General features: G+C 50.2%; 1 protein-coding gene across 1 annotated transcript; it reads right to left on the reverse strand.

The window, feature by feature from the left end:
* Positions 1–4,703: 4,703 nt before the first annotated feature.
* Positions 4,704–14,832, reverse strand: TEDC2 (tubulin epsilon and delta complex 2). Its single transcript, XM_039560547.1, has 10 exons — positions 14,807–14,832; positions 14,624–14,722; positions 14,407–14,456; positions 13,287–13,959; positions 11,804–11,857; positions 9,857–9,941; positions 9,407–9,521; positions 9,091–9,192; positions 8,482–8,693; positions 4,704–4,924 (listed from the first exon to the last, which is right to left on the reverse strand). The coding sequence occupies exons 1-10, from the start codon at positions 14,830–14,832 to the stop codon at positions 4,781–4,783; spliced, it is 1,560 nt and encodes a 519-aa protein (XP_039416481.1). The 3' UTR covers positions 4,704–4,780.
* Between the last annotated feature and the right edge of the window lie 5,128 nt (positions 14,833–19,960).

Genomic DNA, 19,960 nt, shown 5'->3' on the forward strand with positions numbered 1-19,960 from the left:
GTTCTGGCTAAAAATAAGTCAAACGTCTTCATTTGTGTGCCTAAATAACCCATTGCTGTAAACTTTCGCCTTCTGAAATTACAGTTCAAAACTCCCTTTTAATTTTCCCCCCTCCCATTCCCAGCTCTTTATTCCCTGGCACATGTGGCATGCTGCTTCCTGCCCTCTTCTTTCTAACTGAGCTCAGATTAATTAACCAGACAGAGATTTTTCTTGATTACAATGCTAAACCCCTTCTTTCTCCACAAATTAAACCCAAGATGATAAATCTTTTCTTCTGTGTGGTGGTTACAAAAATAGTACTCAACCTGCCTGGTGGTGGAACTTTAATACCTATTTAATGAGTTGTTTTCCTGTCAGACTGAGCAATGATTAGGGTTTTTCTTTTGTGAGGTTGTATTTAATGTATGAAGGAGGACTAGGAAGCTGTCAGTAAAACCAGATGTCAACTGTGCCAGTCCCAGTGAACAAACTTATAAAAATCAACCAAAATCCACCAAAACAAGAGGCCTTGCTGCAGAGAGCACAGGCATACAAAACCAAGCTCACAAGCAAGTGAAATCAGCTCAATCTCTGTTTTACAGATAACAAGTGACAAGCCCTGCTGTCAGATCCATCATCTGCTGCAGCCTCCTAGTGACTCCACAATGGGGACAGGACTCAGGACTGGAAATGCACAGCCATGAACTGGCTGCCTGCCCACAAAAAATCCCTGTTGGCTCCTTCTCCTGGCATTCAGAAGGCTATAAAAGCATTTCCCACTCATTGCTTACAGTATACTGATCATTAGACACCGTGGGACAGTCTGGAGGAGCTCTCTGCATCCTGCAGTTCCCACATCCAGCATCCTCAGTGTGCTCTGCATGCATGTGGAACCCAAAAACACCCCTTCCTGATTTAGCAGAAGCGGACAAAATTTCTCAGCAAAGCTTCATCTGGAACTCACAAGCTCATATGGAATTCTGTAACTCAGGGAGAAATTGATTTGGGTAAAAAAATACAAAAATCAAAAAATGTGTGTGGAGAACATACAGTTCTCCCCAAGCAGCTCTCCTAAAATCCAAGAGCTCTGTCCCAGCATTTTGCAGCACCAGTGCTCTTTCTAGAACTCTGGACTGGCACAACCTGCTGAGTCAGGTGTTAATGCTTCAGGCTTGACTCACACACAGTTTTAATCAAGTAACCTGCTCTCTGGAGCTCACAGAAAGCTCATTTAGAGAATAACATCAACAGCAAATTTGTCATCTTCAGAGGGGGCTGGGAGTTTTCCTCCCACTTCAACACTTACCATCTTAAACTGCTCCTTGATGAAATTCCCTTATCCCTCACACAGCTCATCAGGGTTTGCCTCTCCAAACCCTAACGTGTTTGGCCCAGGGAGCTCCTCCTGTCCTTTTCCCAGGAGTGGGAGTGTGCTGTGGACAGTCACAGGGCACAGGCTGTCATGCTCTGTCACCACTCACATGCTGCCAGACCCCTCAGAAGGACTGGAAGAGGCAGGACATTCCTCCACACCACTGCTGGTGTCTTCCTCCTCACCAAGACTCAAGGCATTTCTGTTTTCGACATGGAGCACCCCTAAAGCCACACTGTTGAGTCTCTACATGTGGCACCTCCCAAGGAGGGGTTTCAGCAGTGCTTGGTGGCAGTTCTGGTAACATACACAGGATAAACCCCTTGGAGGGCTCAGCAGAGCTTCAGAACGAAGCACAGCTGAGGCTGTGGCTGCCCCTGGATCCCTGGCAGTGTCCAAGGCCAGGCTGGACACTGGGGCTTGGAGCAAGCTGGGACAGTGGAATGTGTCCCTGCCCATGGCAGGGGTGGAACTAAATGATCTTTAAGATCCCTTCTGAGCCAAACCAGTCTGTGATTCTGTTATCCTCTAATGCTGAGCAAAGACAACTGGTGCACGTGAAACCCCCCAGGAGGCTCTGCTGGTTGCAGTGTGAGCTAACAGCAACACTGCTGCTGCCCCTTCCCTGGCCAAACACATTTGCAAAACAAGCACAGTCCGTGGAGAAGTTGCAAAGGAGAAGGAGAGAAGAGAGCCAGGGGAAAAGACAAACGGTAGCCATCGGAAATATTTAAAGTCAGAGATTCTGGAAAGAATAGAAAAAACCTGCCTCCTCCTCAGGATCCCATCCTTCAGTAGGGAAAACCCAAAAACCTTTTAAATGCTACTGCAGGGGACAAAGAAGGAGCAAGAGCTGCTAATCCTCCCTGACCCTCACTGTGCTTTCTCAGCTCATGTCTGCACAGCACTGGGATCATCTATCACTTTCCAAAAATACTGCTCATTTCCTGTATTTCTGTAATTTTATCCCCTGGCATCAAACACTACCTTTTGTCTTTTTCTCCTCATCTCAGCTGGATGTACTTTCTTTTGATAACAATGGCACATTCTATAACAAAGACCCCTCAACCCCTGAGTTCAATTGCTGTTGAATCTCTCTATCTCTGCTATAGCACAAGACTGGTTTGAAAGAGTGAGTCATTCAGATGATTTGAAGTCTTACACATTTCTGAAAATTATAAAATGTGGTGTAGGAAGAGTAACAAAACCCCGCTGCCCCCAGAGGCAGGGAACAACCCAGCGACCTGACATTCTGCACCCCTTCTGCACAACTCCTCCAGCGACAGCTTGCCTTCTGAGTTTGCAACAAGCCCTGTGAACCCTGTGCTGTGGCTGTCTCCTTTGCCCAGCCCTTTCCCACCTCTGCAGTCCTTGCTGTGGCGCTGAAGTTGCTGCCAATTTACACTGGCCTGCTCTGCGCCGAGCAGCAGATGCTCCATGACTCATGCAGTGCTTGCAGACACAAGTTATCCATAACAGCACCCTAATTAACAATACCAAATGTCAGCCCTCCCATTCAAACACGGACATGTTCATGTGTATGACCACGCTAATTTAGGAGTCAGTGTCTGCTCCCTGGAAGTGTCCAAGGCCAGGTTGGAGAAACCTGGGCTAGTGGAAGGTGTCCCTGCCCATGGCAGGGGGTGGGATGAGATGAGGCCCCTCCCAACCCAACCCAACCCAACCCATTCTGGGATTCTATGACAAAAATATAAAGGGAAAGTAAGAGATGCTGATTTTTATCTATCATATGAATGATTTTTATTGAATTTTGAGTGTCAGAAAGACCCAGACATTCAGAAGAGCCAGGCAGCCTGGCCTTGAGAAAAGATAAGGAAAAAAATAATGAATGTCTTAGCACTGCTGGGAGTTAAATTACACACACACGAGCAAGGAGTCCATCTTAGAGATATGGTCTGAGCCAAACTGTACTAAGCTGTGGTACACTTGCTGAAAGGGATTTTAAGTACTCACAAGCAGAGGTTTTCCACTTCACTCCAAAGCTTTACCTCTCACTGAAACGTCAGGGAATTTGGGGATTACACGCAACAACCGAGCACGCAGGAGGAACCGCAGCTGCCCTTTTCTCGCGGTGACAAGGTGGGAACTGCTGCAGGACCTGCGTTTTCCAGGGCCGGGCTGGACATTCCCGGGGTCCCTCCGGCTCCAGCAGGGACCGCGGGACCCGCCCGCCACCTGCCGGGCACAGCCGGCCGCGCACCGCGAGCCCGGCATCCCTCCGTCCCTCCATCCATCCATCCCTCCGTCCGTCCATCCATCCATCCCTCCGTCCGTCCATCCATCCCTCCGTCCCTCCATCCATCCATCCCTCCGTCCGTCCATCCCTCCGTCCGTCCATCCATCCCTCCGTCCGTCCATCCCTCCGTCCGTCCATCCATCCCTCCCTCCATCCGTCCATCCATCCCTCCGTCAGTCCCTCCGTCCGTCCATCCATCATCCCTCCATCCATCCCTCCATCCCTCCATCCATCCATCCATCCATCCACTGCACATAAAGGCATCGAAAACAATTAGTCAGTGAACACTAAATGAGCACTCTAATGCTGGTTATGTGCCAGCTGGTGAGCAGAGCACTCAGGAAGCAGCAGCTCAGGTTCTCTGGATTCCTGGATGCTGGAAGGCCGTGCCCCAGGGTACTGTGGCTATCTGATCAGTACAAATCATGTTTTATTGCCTGCTACACTGTCTGCATACAGGAGCCTGGTGTCCTGAGGAAGCCAAGAATCTCTTGGTAGAGACAGCCCTTGGAAGAAAAGCCAAGATCAGAGCCTGAAGCCCTGAAGGGGCTTCAAAAAAACCTTGGAGTTAACAAGTCAGGAAAGTGATACAGAACAACAGAATCACAGACTGGTTTGGGTTGGAAGGGACCTTAAAGATCATTTAGTTCCACCCCCTGCCATGGGCAGGGACAAATTCCACTGTCCCAGGCTGCTCCAAGCCCCAGTGTCCAGCCTGGCCTTGGGCACTGCCAGGGATCCAGGGGCAGCCACAGCTGCTCTGGGCACCCTGTGCCAGGGCCTGCCCACCCTCCCAGGGAACAATTCCTTCCCAATATCCCATCCAGCCCTGCCCTCTGGCACTGGGAAGCCATTCCCTGTGTCCTGTCCCTCCATGCCTTGTCCCCAGTCCTCTGCAGCTCTCCTGGAGCCCCTTTAGGCCCTGCAAGGGGCTCTGAGGTGTCCCTGGAGCCTTCTCCTCTCCAGGTGAGCACCCCCAGCTCTCCCAGCCTGGCTCCAGAGCAGAGGGGCTCCTGACACAAAAGGAAATAAATAAAAAAAAACCCATAACAAAACCAACCCTCTGGAATTTAACTGAATAAACAGGCAGAGTAAAGAAGTTAATAGAAAAGATTTATTGCTTAGAGCTGTCTTTGGCTCCGGGCAGCTCTAACCGGAGGCTCCCCAGCTCAGTCCAGCAGCTCATCTCTCACCAGCACAGGGAAGCACCGGCCCCCCTCACAGAGCTGGGTGTGGATGGCCCGGAACAGCCCTGCAGAGCCCTCCAGGAATGGCCTGGCCTCCAGGACAGGCAGCAGGTCTGCCATCATCACCTGGGCATAGCAAAGGAGACATTGTCACCAGAGTCAGCAGCACTTCAGTACTCCTTGAAGTGGCTGCATAACGAGTGAAATCTAATCAGAGCAGTATGACTAATAACAGGCTGATTGATTGATGGATACTTTTCTTTTGTCAGATTTAATAAAGGCAGAGTGGTTCATTTTCTGCTCGTGAGCAGCCACCCAGCATTTCCAGAGCAGTGAGACAAGTGGCAGTGCTGCTGCCCCGCCGCAGGGAAGGCCCAGCACTGGGATGAGACCAACATCCTGCAAGAAACTGGAGCTGGTGTTGGTTCTGGAGCTCTGCAGCCACACAGCCAAGCCCCTGCTCACCCAAAGGTAAGTTCAACCCTTCACTCAGGAGCGTTCCCATCACCTTCCAGTTGTGCCAGAGGTCTAAGTGGCCAACTCCAGCCCAGAGAGGCTACAGGGACTACTCAAGCTGTCCAGCATTCCCTGGCCTGACTGCTGCTCCCTTCAGCCTGTCCTGGGATCTCAGCCCATGCTGTCAAACAACCCCGTGTCAGCTCTGGGATTAGGACTGACTGACAATTCAAGCACAAGTCACTTCAATCAATGGACAAAAACTGGTCTTCTGCACTCCTGAATTAATGCTCAGACAGACATTTTGCCTGGGATTTTTATTTTTTTCTTTTTTATCTGGCATGAGGTAATGGAGTCTGAGCAGCCTGCACACCAAACCCCAGCCAGCCTGCTGCACACTCTGGCTGCCCAGGAGGGTGGACAACTGCACCAGTGCACCCAGGAGGGTCAGCCACCTTCCTAAAGGCCGCCAGGAGTGTTTGGACAATGCTCTCAGGCACAGGGTGGGATTGTTGGGCTGTCTGTGCAGGGCCAGGAGCTGGACTTATGATCCTTGTCTGTCTCTTCCAACTCAAGTTATTCTGTGATTCCATGATTGTTCCCTGGTGGATACAGAGGAAGACCTGGACAGAACAGAGCACAGGGTATTGCAGGAGGTTCCCTCTCCTGTTCTACACAAGTCTGTGCACAGGACAGGGAAGCAGGACACAGCTGCTCATCTCTGGGAAGTCTCCACAGACATGACAGCTACCTAAGGGGAAAGTTGCCACATGAAGGAGTGCTGCACTGCTCCACTTCCATCCACCTGCTCTGCTCCTGATACCTAAGAAGAAACAGATCTTCACCATCAAAGACAGGCTAAGAGCTACCAGGAATTTCTAGAATACTTGGCAGTCCTCCATGGAAAGGCAATGGACAGGCTTGGCCACAAATAGGTACATCCTTTTCTGGGGTATTTATCTTGTTCCATGTCCATTTACTTCATCTGTCCCAAGAATTTCACTTATCCTGCACACTCTGCACAGAGCAGCTTCAGACCCTCAGGGCTCACCTGGCACAAAGCACCTATTTGGGTACATGTGCAGAAGAAACTGAGTCAGCCAACAGAGCAGCAGGAAGCAGGCTTTGGTCACCACTTCATTTTGGGCAGATTAAAAAAAAAAAAAAAAAAATCAAGCCCTTCATAATCTATAATCCAGGATTATAATGCTGAAATCCCATCTGAAGTCAGGTAGCAATCTATCGTCAGCCACAGGGCTGCAGCCAGTTATTAATAATGCCTCTCTGCCTTACAAAAAATGACTTTTCCAAAGCCTCTATCATTCAGGTCAATGGCAAATAACAGGTCAAAGGAGTAGATGTGATTTCACAGATCTTCTCTGCCCTTTGCTGCTGGCTGAGAAGAACAAGCAATCCCTGCGTGGCAGTGTCTCTGCTCAGGCTGCTGAAGAAGCTGACACCTCCTACCCTGTTCTTACAGTCTCAGAATGGTAAAAGCAAGATTAGCAGCACAGTGGTTTGAGATTTAAAAGGAAAGGAACAGAAGACAGAGGAGTTCACCAGCTGGAAGTCACACAGGAGGGAATGAGGGAGTGGGTGCCCTAACAGGGCTGTAAAGGCCTGACAAAAGGGGCCATCAGGCATTACCTACAATATCCTCCACTGCCAAATTCTTTCAGAATAGCTAAATAAAATCTTTTCAGAAGAGGGTCAGGCATGTAAAGGCTTCTGCCCTGGCCCTAACAACAACAGAGAAAGAAAGAGAAAGAAAGAGAAAGAAAGAGAAAGAAAGAGAAAGAAAGAGAAAGAAAGAGAAAGAAAGAGAAAGAAAGAGAAAGAAAGAGAAAGAAAGAGAAAGAAAGAGAAAGAAAGAGAAAGAAAGAGAAAGAAAGAGAAAGAAAGAAAGAAAGAGAAAGAAAGAGAAAGAAAGAGAAGAAAGAGAAAGAAAGAGAAAGAAAGAGAAAGAAAGAGAAAGAAAGAAAGAAAGAGAAGAAGAGAAAGAAAGAGAAAGAAGAGAAAGAAAGAGAAAGAAAGAGAAAGAAAGAGAAAGAAAGAGAAAGAAAGAGAAAGAAAGAGAAAGAAAGAGAAAGAAAGAGAAAGAAAGAGAAGAAAGAGAAAGAAAGAGAAAGAAAGAGAAAGAAAGAGAAAGAAGAGAAGAAGAGAAAGAAAGAAAGAAAGAGAAAGAAAGAGAAAGAAAGAGAAAGAAAGAGAAAGAAAGAGAAAGAAAGAGAAAGAAAGAGAAAGAAAGAGAAAGAAAGAGAAAAGAGAAAGAAAGAGAAAGAAGAGAAGAAGAGAAAGAAGAGAAAGAAAGAGAAAGAAAGAGAAAGAAAGAGAAAGAAAGAGAAGAAAGGAAAAGAAAGAGAAAGAAAGAGAAAGAAAGAGAAAGAAGAGAAAGAAAGAGAAAGAAAGAGAAAGAAAAGAGAAAGAAAGAGAAAGAAAGAGAAAGAAAGAGAGAAGAGAAAGAAAAAGAGAAAGAAAGAGAAAGAAAGAGAAAGAAAAGAGAAAGAAAGAGAAAGAAAGAGAAAGAAAGAGAAAGAAAGAGAAAGAAAAGAGAAAGAAAGAGAAAGAAGAGAAAAGAAAGAGAAAGAAAGAGAAAGAAAGAGAAAGAAAGAGAAAGAAAGAGAAAGAAAGAGAAAGAAAAGAGAAGAAAGAGAAAGAAGAGAAAGAAAGAGAAAGAAAGAGAAAGAAAGAGAAAGAAAGAGAAAGAAAGAAAAGAAAGAGAAAAAGAGAAAGAAAGAGAAAGAAAGAGAAAGAAAGAGAAAGAAGAGAAAGAAAGAGAAAGAAAGGAAAGAAAGAGAAAGAAAGAGAAAGAAAGAGAAAGAAAGAGAAAGAAAGAGAAAGAAAGAGAAAGAAAGAGAAAGAAAGAGAAAGAAAGAGAAGAAAGAGAAAGAAAGAGAAAGAAGAGAAAGAAAGAGAAAGAAAGAGAAAGAAGAGAAAGAAAGAGAAAGAAAGAGAAAGAAAGAGAAAGAAAGAGAAAGAAAGAGAAAGAAAGAGAAAGAAAGAGAAAGAAAGAGAAAGAAAAAGAAAAAAAAGAAGAAAAAGAGATAAAAGAAAAAGAAAAAAAAAGTCCCATTCACCTACAAAGAGAACAAGGCATAAACGCAGAACACCACTGGGGGAACTCGCTGTGCTGCTGCTGCCCACCAACACCTCGTACAGCAGCTGCTGCCCCAGCGCTGTCCTTTCCTCTCCCCGCTCCAGGAGCGCTGGCACTTCTCCAGACTCACCTTTTGTAAGGCAACCTCTTGGTGCAGCATTGACACTTGCAGCTTCAAGGCGAACAGGTCCCTCAGCTCCTGCAGACTGGAGTAAGAGAGGAGAGGCACAGCCAGCATGTCTGCACCGTCACACATCTGTCCCCTGGCAGGGACACAGGCTGGAGAGCAGCTCCCCACATCCCCAGTGCAGTCTGGGCGCAGCCTCAGCTGGGACTCCAGAGCTGCCAGGGTACAAGAAAAGGCAGGAGACAAAAACATACAAGTCAAATCTGTACTTGCAGAATTTACGATCTACTTGCTGTTCCCAGAAACTAGTGACTAATGACACTGTATTAATCAGGGTAAGCTCCTCACACATGGCACAGTCAGGACACCCTAAGCTGTGCCCGGCATTGTCCCCTCCCCAGCCCTCTTGAACCGCAACAGTTCAAAGCTCCAAGCCTCTCCTGAACACTGAGGGGTGGCACACAGGCACCACAGCTTTGTTTGCCACCAGAGAATTAAGTGCTCCGTTGCCATTAAGATAATGAGGAGAAAGATGACCTTGGTCCAGTGTCCTGCACACAGATGGCAAAGGGCCACGCTCATACCTGACCACAAACACCGGGACTGTCTCACCTGCTCGCAGCAGCTGCAGCTTCTGCAGGCACTGGGACACTGTGGTTTGCAAACCCTCCAAGATCAGAAGGCTTTCATACTCTCCCTGCAGAGTGGGAGGGTCTACAAGAGAAGCAGAGAAAAGGTGTGAGCACTGGAACCTTCCTCCCCAAACAGTTTCCAGAGTGGCCTTGGGTTCACCAGCATTCCTTTCAGGTGGAGAATGCTCCTGTCCCTCATGTCCAGCACATGCCAAGAACACAAGACACAAGGAACTGGAGCCCAAATCATCCTTATTCCACCTTCTGCCCCCACACTGCCCTTCTTCCCTCCTTACCTGCAGGCTCAGCTTCCACATACTGCCTCAGACGGGAGGGGACATCCTGGAGGCCCCTTAATTCCTCCTCTATCTCTGCAGGACTGGGCATTGGCTTCGGGGAGCAAAACTCAAACAGCAGCAGCTTAAGGAAGGTTCCACAGCACCAGCTCTGTGCAGCACCCTGAGCCCCAGGCCAGGCCAGCTGGGATCAGGGCAGAGGGGAGCAGCCTGGGAAGCGCCACTGCAGGGGGAAGGTGAGGACAGCACAGCACAGCTGTGTAGGGCATGTTTGCCTTGTGGCCACGTTTGGCTGGATCAGAAGTTTTATAAATGCTCAACAGCTGTATACCATAAAAAACCCCACTGCCTAGTGACCCAACTGGAACTGCTGTTATTGGAGGCATAACTCTCTCCAGCTGGGAGCTCACTGCAGAGCAATTGCACCCCGTGCCTGCTGGGAAAGGATACAGTTGTCTGGATCCTCTCCATAAAACGGGTCCTTGCAGCTGCTGCATCTGCACTTGTTTGGCACAGACGACATCTCTCCCATGCCCTGAAATTGCAAAGGGGCAGGAAGTGGAAGTTAGGCTCCTTTGTAGCAGACAGTGCTCTCGCTGAGCTGTGACACACCAGTGTGGCATACCAGTGCTTTAATTACAAGTGTCCCCCTCCCCCCCTCTCTCTCACAGGTTATTTGCCAGCCATTCCCAACTCATTCCCGCAGCTGGTATCAGATCAACAAGGAGACCCTGCAGGAGGCATCAGACACGGCAAAACACCTGTTGCTCTCTCCTGTTGTTTTGAGGGGAAGGATCAGAAGACAGACAGCACATTTCCATAAGCAGAATGTGAACTTGCAGCACATCCCTCATTCTGTTGTATTGTCCTGCCTGTGTTCATATCCCGTAGGAAACAACAAATCTTCCCTTCCTTTCTTAGGAGTAAGTCATTTGCATTTCTGTACATTTATTCTGTTTGTAAAGGTGTACAAAAAAAAGAGCGGACAGGACAAACTCTCACCCCAATTACTTCATATTCCAAACTTCCTCAAGGTTCTTCTTTAATAATTTTTTGGGGGGGACAAAGTGGTACGTTTGGCAAGCAGAATGACAGCAGCATGTCAGGGATGCAAGACAGAGGTTTAAGGACAGTATCATGAGGAAGCTGGCCAGGACTTCACACCAGAGTCCAGCTTCTTAAATAAAGCATGGCACAAATAACAGCACTACCAGAGAGATGCATTTCACTCACAGAGTCCAACACCCTCATGGATGCACAGTCCCCATAACATCCTTTCCTTAAGGACTGTCTCCCAAAACCTGCTGCAGTAAGCGAGAGCCATCAGGAGGAAGCTTAAAATAGTTCTGCAGTGCCTGACTAACTCGAGTGTGCATGTGTCTTCTCTCTAGCCTAATGGGTCTTTTAAATCATGTTAGAATCTGCAGATTTCAGAAATACATTATGCAAAGAAGTGGTAAGGTTAATGGAACAGGAAAGCACAGAAGTTCCCAGGCAAGATGCACACCCCCTACAAGGGATCTTTGGTGCAAAGGTTATTCTCAATCTGTTACTGAGTTGAAAGCAATAGTGAGAAGTATAAAATCACACCAAAGTGATTAGAATGCTGAAAGACTCAATTTAGAAGTGAAAAATAAGGGTATAAAGTCTTTACAACTTGCAGAAGGGCAACTTCACAAACTAGTGTCTGATAAATGACAGTTTCCGAGAGGAGGAGGAATTCTTGAGGGCAGCACAAGGGGCTACAGTTAGATTTAAGAAAGGGTTTGTGCTTAATACCTGAACAAAGCACATAATGAGAAATCTGCTGAATTATGGCAAGATTTCTCAGAGCAAATGTGGGAAACCCTTCCAGGAGGGTTTCCAGAAGACTGGAGAATGGACTAGAGCACCCAAGCCCCAACCACCTGCACTGTCACTGCAGTGCACTGGAGCTGGCTCTGTGTAAGAGTTCAGCAGCAGGAGCCAACCTCAAACACACACAGCCGTGGTGCTTCCAGGCTGCAGAGGCAGAGCAGGGATAGTTTGGGAAATTCTAATCGGATAGTGTATACAGACACCCACCCCACAGCGTGTCCTGCCTTCAACAGGTGTATGGCACCAGCAGAGACTTCTGCTGCACCATTAAACCCATGATTAAAGCATTCCAGGGCCTCAGTGATTAACAGTAATTAGCACTCGGAAAACAAAAGTAGCACTGGTGGCTACAATAACACGAGATCACAGCCTCAGCAGCAGCCTTGCAGGATGGGAGCTGCTCTTCCTGCTCCCAGTTCAGGCCCCATGCCCTGTGGGGTCACTGCCTCCCCGGGGCACACAGAGCAGCCACACCTGACCCCTCCTCACAGCCCTGAAGCTGAGGGTAGCTCTGGACTGAACTGGTCAGACTGGTCTTACCTGGAGTTCCTGGAATAGGCTTTCCTGTAGGGAAGGGGGAGCTTCAGCTGGCATCTGTAAAACAGGAGAAGGATCAATCCTGGCTGCTGGAAAGCAATTAACTGAGCCTTGTCTTCCAACAGGGAAAATGGTGTTTTGTCAAAATCTGAAATTAATTTAGCTGCAATGGGAGATGTCAGCAACTCTGGAGATTGGATCCACCAGTGTCTTCAGACTGTCCTCAAGGAAGGAAGATTAGCTTGCTCATTCAGCTCCACAGGCATCGTGGAGCTGAGCTGGGAGAGCCCCTGCATCCTGCCACCAGCCATCAGAGGTCCATCCAGGATGAGAAGCTGGGAGCAAAGCCATGGCACAGCAGAGTACAGACATGGAAACACCTTCAGGGAAGCTGGTCTGCCATGTCCTCTTGCCCAACCTTAGCAGGACAAAGCAGCTTTGCTTAGCACCACATCACACTCAAATAAATAGGAATGAGACATTTGAGCTTCCACTGGGAATATGATTCTTAATCCTGAAGCAGAATAATCCCTAAATTGTTATTACAAAAACAGGAGGGTTGGCAGTTGTTAGTCACATGCAGACTAGGAATGCAAGGCCACAATGGGAATTTAAGTAAATGTTTGAATCCAGATCCCTGTTCCCACAGCAACTGTCACTAAAGTGTCCTGGGGCCCTTCCAATGCCAGTGAAAAGGGATAATTTCTTCCCTGCACAAACCCAAGAGTTAGGTTGTGGCAGCTGAGAGAAATATTCCTCAGAACTTTCCAGGGACATCAGATCTGACCTTTGCTGTTTCATTAAAGCAAAAGAAGAAAGAAATTGCTTCAACAAGGCTGACTGGCCTGAATGCAAAGCTAATCCTCCAAGTATCATTTTGCCACTTTTCCACAGAGAATCTCAGTAACATTCCCTTCATCATCCTTCCTACACCAAACCCTTGAAACAACTGCATTCTAGTCAATCCTGATTTGTGTAGTTACATGGGCAGTATGTTACAGGTTAACAGGGACAGTATTAAATCCAGATGCCATCACTCCAAACAGCACTGGGCACATGCTTGAGAGAGAGAGAGAGAGAGAGAGAGAAAATTCATGCATTATGTATTATCACTGTGTGAAAAACAGAATAAGTAAAAAAATCAATATGCTATAATAGAGAGTACACTCAGAGGAAAGCTAAGGCTCAAGAAAGCTCTACAGAGACAGCTTTCCAAAACACTCACAGGGGACTATGAAACATCAAAAGTCTTAATTGAAAGGCTTTCAAAGTCTCAGCCATCCAAGAATGAGGCCTTAAAATGAAAACACTTACTCAACCACAATAAAGGCTTTTAAACTGTCTAGGATCCTTCCTTCCTCTTTAGAGGGATGTGAGGAGGATGAAGCCAGGCTGGGACCCCCAGAGCAGCTGCAGCCAGCAGGATCTGTACATGTGCCTGTGAGTGTGGAGCAGAACAGCAGAGGTGCCCATCTCCCACACTTACCCCTTTTCCTGCAGGGTGCCTGTCCCTGGTGAGGTGCTCCTTCCCCATGCACCTGCAGTGTCCTCCTTTTTGCTGGACTCTCCCAGGAAACCACAGCTTTTCTTCCCTGCATCAAGTAACTGCTTGCCAGCAGCTATGGAATTCTTTCCTGCAGCTGAATCCCCTCCAGAAAAGCTTTGCTGCTCATTTGGGGCAGATTCAGACAAGCCAGGTGACTCCTGGGGTTCAGGTGCAGCACAGACCTCTCTGGCACTGGCACCAGCTGCTGTCCTGTGACTCCTTCCTTGTTTGGAAGTCATACCTTTTGAGGAAATCCTCCCAGCTGTCCTGAGGCCTTGAGAAACACATCTGGCTGGGACTTTCCTTTGCAGTTTCTTCACATCTGGGTCAGTCCTATAAGGGGCTCTTAACTGGTATGGCGAGGGCTTCTTCAACAACAAAGGTTTTTTGCTTCCATCTCTCACCTTCCTGCTCTCAGGAACATCCTCAAGTACAGACACCTGCTGCTCTTCAGCTTTCTTGGGAGCAGGTCCCTCACCTGCCCATTTCTGTCCTGTAGCTTCCTGAGCCTCTAATGGAGTTTTCAAGATGCTTTTCCTGACTTTCAGTGCCTTCTCTAAGGCCCTGTTCAGCAGTTCCAGCTCCTCCAACTCCTTGGGTGAAGGTCTGTCTTCTGCAAGAGAAGAAAACATGTCAGAAGGCTCAAACCTGGATGTTCCCCATTTGTGTCTTCACTAACTTACTCTTCCAGGTGCCACAGAAGGAATGAAACCTAATGAATGGCGCAGGGGGTATTTTTTTGGCTGTGGGAGCACAGAGGGTGCAGGCAGGCTTGCCAGAAGCTTTGAAGACCCAGGATGGATGTGAGCCACAGGAGGACAATTCTCCCGAGTCAACATCGACAAGTGACATTCCCACACCTGGCTGAGGCCCACAGTCACTTCATCGCTGGCCTTGGTTAACAAGGCACGACTCCAGGCTAAGCCCAAGGAGGAGAGCGGGAGGAAAAAGGCAGAGGGGGTGTTGAGGTCGACGCAGAGCACTGGACTGACTCCTAACCCCGCAACTGGCCCGGGGTCTGTGTGACACGAGGGGACACCGGCGGGGGGGAAGCGCTCACCATGTTCCGTGCTGGAGCCTGGCTGTGGCCGCTCCTCTTCCTCATCATTCCTGGAGGGAACAAACAGCGACAGGGGCCGGCGTTGCTGCACCGGGACAGGATCAGCACCCCCGGCCCGCAGGGCCTCGGGCACGGCTGCGGGTCCAGCGCCCGGGGATGGAAGGGCCCGGGAGGAGGGTGCCGGGTGGGTCCCCACTCAGCCGGGTCCCGCACTCACCAGCGCCGCAGGAGCTCCCGGCTCCGCGCCGCCCGCCGCTCCAGCTCCCGCCGCCGCTCCGCGCCCTCGCCCAGCGCCGCCCTCAGCGCCGCCGCCGCCCTGCAAGGCCCAGCGCGGTCAGTCGCCCCGCAGGACCCGGCGGGACTCGGTCCGGCCCGGCCCGACCCGCCGAGCCCCCCTCACCTTCGGCCGCAGCCCGCGGGCAGCATCAGCCCGGCCGCAACCGCGCCGCTCCGGCCCCGCCGCCGGCCCCGCGCTCCTCTATGGCCCTGCCAGGACCTGCGGGCGGGGCGTGTCCCGCGCGCGGCGGAGGCGGGAGCGGTCCCGGGGCCGGAGGGGTTCCGGGCGGTTCCGGGTCTCGCTCCAGCGCAGCTCGGAGGGTGTCGGGGAGGGGTGTCCCGGTGGTGGCCGTGCGGGACAGTGCCGGGGATCCCCGCTGGCCTGGGGAAGCCGCTTTTCCCTCCGCTGCGTTTGGCGCTTCCCTCTCGGCAATGCCTCTGAGGGGGCTCGGGCCCGTCCCACAGCCCGTGGCACCCGGCCTCTCCTGGGGTCAGGACACAAACGGGGTTTGTTCCCCTCAGCCTTGGCTGTGGAGCGCCCCGAGAACACAGAGCCTCCGGCGCGGTGGGGCTGGGGCCCCGGGCCCCGCAGCTGGAGGTGGGAGCGGGATCATCACCGGGTGTCAGCCCGGTCCCCCGGAGCAGAACCACCTCCAGCCCAGCGGACACAGCCCACGGCAAACTGCTGCCGCCGCCCTGGGCTTGCATCAGCATAAAAGAGAATTTGTGGGGTTTTTTGACGGAGAAGGGAATCTGCCTTGTCCTGTGGCTGTGGGAGCTGCCCGGTTGGTACCGCGGACGCCGAGCGCTGCTGGATGCCGTCAGGATCAGCTCTTGCTGCGGAGCAGTGCAGTTCTCCAGAAGGGCCCGTAGCTGGCACTCGGCGCTGTCTGTTCAGGCAGCTGAGGAGCAGGAATCCAATCTTCCCCCTTGCACAGCAGAATGAAAGTTAACAAAAATTAAGAAGGTAGGAAAGAAGTGGTTCTTTGCCTTCAACGTCTGAATCTTCAGGCTGAGATGCACGTGATTCTCTGCAGCTATGTGACCAGAGACTTTTTAAAAGAGAAGTTGAGAATTCGCGGTGATTCATCAAGACAAGACCTGACCCTGCCCTGGCACAGCTCCAGCCGTTCCCTGGGTCCTGTTCCTGTCACAGAGAGCAGAGATCAGAGCAGCTCCTCAGGGGGAGCTGCAGCCCCCAGTGAGCTCTGCCCTCAGTCTCCTCCAGGCTGAACAAACCAAGTGGCCCTCAGCCACTCCTCACACAGATTTAGTTCCCTCCAGACCCTTCGCCATCCTCGTGTTCCTCCTTTGGATGCTCTCCAATTACTTCAGATCCTTTTGATACTGTGGTGCCCAAAGCTGTGCCCGGGGTAGGTGGATTCCTGCAGGCTGGGACTGGCCAGGAGATGGAGCCCTGGACTCCTGGAGCCTCCAGCATCACCTGCTGTCCCAGGGGGAGCACAGCCTGGGCCACGAGAGTGACACCTCTCCTCAGGCACCTGCATGCTGTTGGCATTTAAGTATTCAAAACAACCAAAAAAGGGAGCAGGCTGCTGTAATCCGGCAAAGTCACCTGAGGCATGAAGCCTGCTGGAGCAGCACTACTGCCACTGCCACCTTTTGCATCAAGTCTCTGTGGTTTGGCAGTGCTAAAAATGATCCCCCAAACCCAAGGATCCCTTTGTACAGGAAATGAACCAAGTGTGTGCTCCTCCCGAGCCGCTGGCCTTGTGCAGGCGGTAGAATTCCCCCCAATGGACAAGAAATCTTTAATGCAGGCACTTTGCTGTTAAGCTGCACCTTGCTGGGAAGAAGGACAAACACCTATCTGTTGGCTTGGAGTTGAGATTTAGGTGAGGCAAGGGCTGCTGCCATCACAAAATCAGGAGGGGCAGTGTGGCAGAAGGTGGGGAGGGCAAGGCTTTACCTGCCCCTTCCAGCCCCAGTAAGCACTGGTTAAACCACGGGTGAAACCATGGCAGAGGCGTTGGGGTGAGGTGATAATTGGCAGGTGGAGAGCAGGAACTTCCTGGCAGAGATAAAACCACTCCTCTGCTGACGCTCAGGGCTCAAACGTGCTGACACTGGGCATCACAGCCCAGCTGCTCCCACTCCCCTCTCCTACGCCCCTCCACACCTCTGTGGGCTCCTGCTGCCTCCCCTTCTGAGGAGTCTTGCAACAGGGCAGCTGCTGGGTGAATCAGTGCCTGCCTTCTCTTGTGGCTGGTTGGGTTTCCAGTGGATCATCTGACAAAGCCAGCTGAGGAAAAAGTCCCAGGTGTGTGTATCTGACTCTTTTCACTGAGAGCAGCTTGTGCTGGAACGGGTAAATGCAGCAAAGAGCCTTATTCTGTTCATGTAGCAACAGGCCCTGCACCAGTACTGACCTGATGTGGCACAGCTGGCATAGGAGGCATTTGTGCCAGGGCCTGGATTTTGAGCTAACAGAGCCTGAACTGTGTTTCTGCTTCATGACATTGCTTGCTGGGAGAATGCTGGGTACCTCACTCTGGCACACATGCTAACATTTCAACGGGTGCAAAGATTTAGTTACAAAAGACAGGGTAAATACTCGTGTGATGTACAAGGGACAGCTGCTGGTACACAGCTCTGGTGCCAGTTATGCTTGGGGCTGCAGTCATGAGAATCTTGCACAGGTGAGATGTAGTGGAAGTTACACTGTCAGCACTCATTCACTGCTCAGGCTGACAGGTGCCAAGTGATATTCTGCAATCCCTATTTCTATTTTCCTGAGAGCCCAACTCTGGTGCCTAAAGCTCTTCGAAAGCTGTGCCCATAACCCATCATGGTAGGATTCCCTGGGGTAAAATTCAAGTAGACATCACTTAGCAGCAAGAAGAGAAAAGAATTAAACCGGGAGATAAACTTAATCACTAATACACCTCCCCACACTTTCTATATTACTGCTGTATTATATTATTCCATAAGCTGTGCTCCTCCTGTGTGCTGCCCGTGGGGATCAGCGCTGTTCGCTGAGCTGGCACAGGAAAATCCTCCCTATGTACACCAGGATGTTGTGGTTTAACCCCAGCCAGCAGCTCAGCCCCACACTGCTCACTCACCCCTTCCCACTGGGATGGGGGAGAGCATCGTAAAAGTGAGAGAACTCGTGGGTTGAGGTAAAGACAGTTTAATAGGGAAAGCAAAGGCCATGCAAGCAAAACAGAACAAGGAATTCATTCCTCACTTCTCCTGGACAGGGAGGTGTTCAACCATCGCCAGGACAGCAGGGCTGTGTCACAGGTAACAGTTCCTTGTGGCAGGAAAGGTGTGTGCTAATGTCTTTGCAAACAATATCATGGGTGAGGGGATGGGCGTTAACGTCTTTGAAATGGATCTCAGTGTCTCTACCCGCTTCAAGCCGCAGGCCTGTTACAGAGCTCACACAGCTTGATTCCTGAAACAGGCAACGGGGTCCCGCACAAGCCTGACTTTCTGAACTTTGGGGTAAAATGCCAGGTTCAAGGGGGGATATGTGGTAGGTGGTTTGGGAAGGCTGTACCTTCCTGGTACCTCAGCAATGGGGAAAGTGTGAAAAACGAGGTTCACTCTCCTGTGAGAATTTTAAAGAGTTTAATATAAAGACAATAAGAGACACATAAAATAAAGCAAAGGGATAACGGCCGGGTGCCTTGGCGCTCTGCCAAGAGCACACCTGATGCTCGAGGTCCGTCCTTTTTATACCATTTTTACTGTCTGTTCTCTATTCATATTCAAACTTTTCCCGGAGCTGTTCTGCATGGCCACTCCTTGGCTCCGCCTTTTTAGAGCATGCGTAGTCTTCTGCCTTGCGGTTTTATTTCTTTTGATTCTTGGGGTTGGGCCCGCTAGGTAAGAGTCGATGGTGGGGTGGATCTCTTAATTCCTCAGACAGTCAGGGCTGATTGCAGCTTTGGGCCTCTTTGCCCCCCAGGCAGAGCGGTGATAAGGGCTCTCGGACCTTTAGGCCCTTTTGTTCTCTGGACAAAGTGTTGATTAGCAGCTCCTTGGGCCTCATCCTCTGCTCGCTTGGAGGTTCTCTTACTTGCTCACACTTGCTAACATTCTTGCTAAAAAGAGAGAAAACTACATCCACACAGCAAAAAGCATTTCTAACATTATATAATATCTACCTTAATACTTTGCGAGAAGCCAATATTATAATATATGTTTATAACAAAAAGAAAAGGGCAACGTGCGGCCGGGAGTTTGGGACAAAAGGAGGCTGCACCCTCCGAAACCTCGAGAGAGAAAACCCCGCGGGTGTGTGCCCCAGTGGCCTCTCTCCCTTTATCCGAATCAAGTTGCAGGACTCCTCTGTCTCCTTTATGGACACTGGCTTTTCATAGCGGGATTTTCCGTACAAGTCCAGCCATTAACCCACCACCAAACCACGTCCCCAGGTGCCACATCTACATGTTTTTTGAACACCTCCTGGGTTGGTGACTCTACCACTGCCCTGGGCATCCTGTGCCAGTGCTTGACTACCCTTAAAGTGAAGAATTTTTTTTCTAATATCCAACCTAAACCTCCCCTGGCAGAACTAGAGGTTGCTTCAGCTTTGTAAAGCTGGCTAGGTGAAAAATGCTGGCAGCAGGGACACTCTCACTGGGAAATACTCTGTATCCTCACCCTCTTCCTGAATGTTACATTGGATCTGCCCTGCTTGAAACAAAGCAGGGAGGACAGAGGAAGCCGCCTGAGTGTGAAACCATGAAACAGATGGAGCTACAGTGTATATCCAAGTTGGAAAAGACTACAGCCGAGGTGGGAAGATCCAAAAGGAAAGGGAAGTTCTTTACAGATGTGGTCTCATGAGTCCAGTTTGGAGTTTGGGCTAGGGGAGAAACCAGTGTGGGGTGTGCAGGGCCCTGGCAGCTGGGTTTCCCTGTTCTGGCAGCTGGGTTTCCCTGTTCGCTGTCACCTCGGGCTCCAGCGCTTCTTGCTCTGGATGCGGCCCTGCTGCTGGGATGAACCTTTTCCAGAGGCTCTGATTTCACTGCTGGAGCAGAGCAGGGATGGGAGGATCCACTGTCCCACAAGAATTCCTGCACACGGCAGAGGCCAAAGCTCTGGGCTGCGGGGCAGGGGATCCCTGGCCGGGCTGTGCAAACCCGGGCCGGCTCTCAAGAGATCCTGTCTGGCCGTATGGGAAGGAAGTGAGGTACGGTGGTTTGGTGTTTCAGCAAGGAGAGCTGGGCTGTGGACTGAGACCTGGGGAGAGGGAAGACTGTGAATCTGGAGATTTGGCCAGAGTGTTGGGAAAACATCTGCA

The sequence above is a fragment of the Corvus cornix genome, chromosome 14 (assembly GCF_000738735.6).
Source record: "Corvus cornix cornix isolate S_Up_H32 chromosome 14, ASM73873v5, whole genome shotgun sequence".
Classification (NCBI taxonomy): domain Eukaryota; kingdom Metazoa; phylum Chordata; class Aves; order Passeriformes; family Corvidae; genus Corvus; species Corvus cornix.

Excerpts from the sequence above, each read along its gene's own strand:
- TEDC2 (XM_039560547.1), bottom strand. The coding sequence starts at position 14,832 with ATGCTGCCCGCGGGCTGCGGCCGAAG. Across the intron at positions 14,457-14,623 it reads CGGGAGCTCCTGCGGCGCTG|GAATGATGAGGAAGAGGAGC; the intron begins GTGAGTGCGGGA and ends TGTTCCCTCCAG. Across the intron at positions 4,925-8,481 it reads AAGAGGTTGCCTTACAAAAG|GTGATGATGGCAGACCTGCT; the intron begins GTGAGTCTGGAG and ends TGCTATGCCCAG.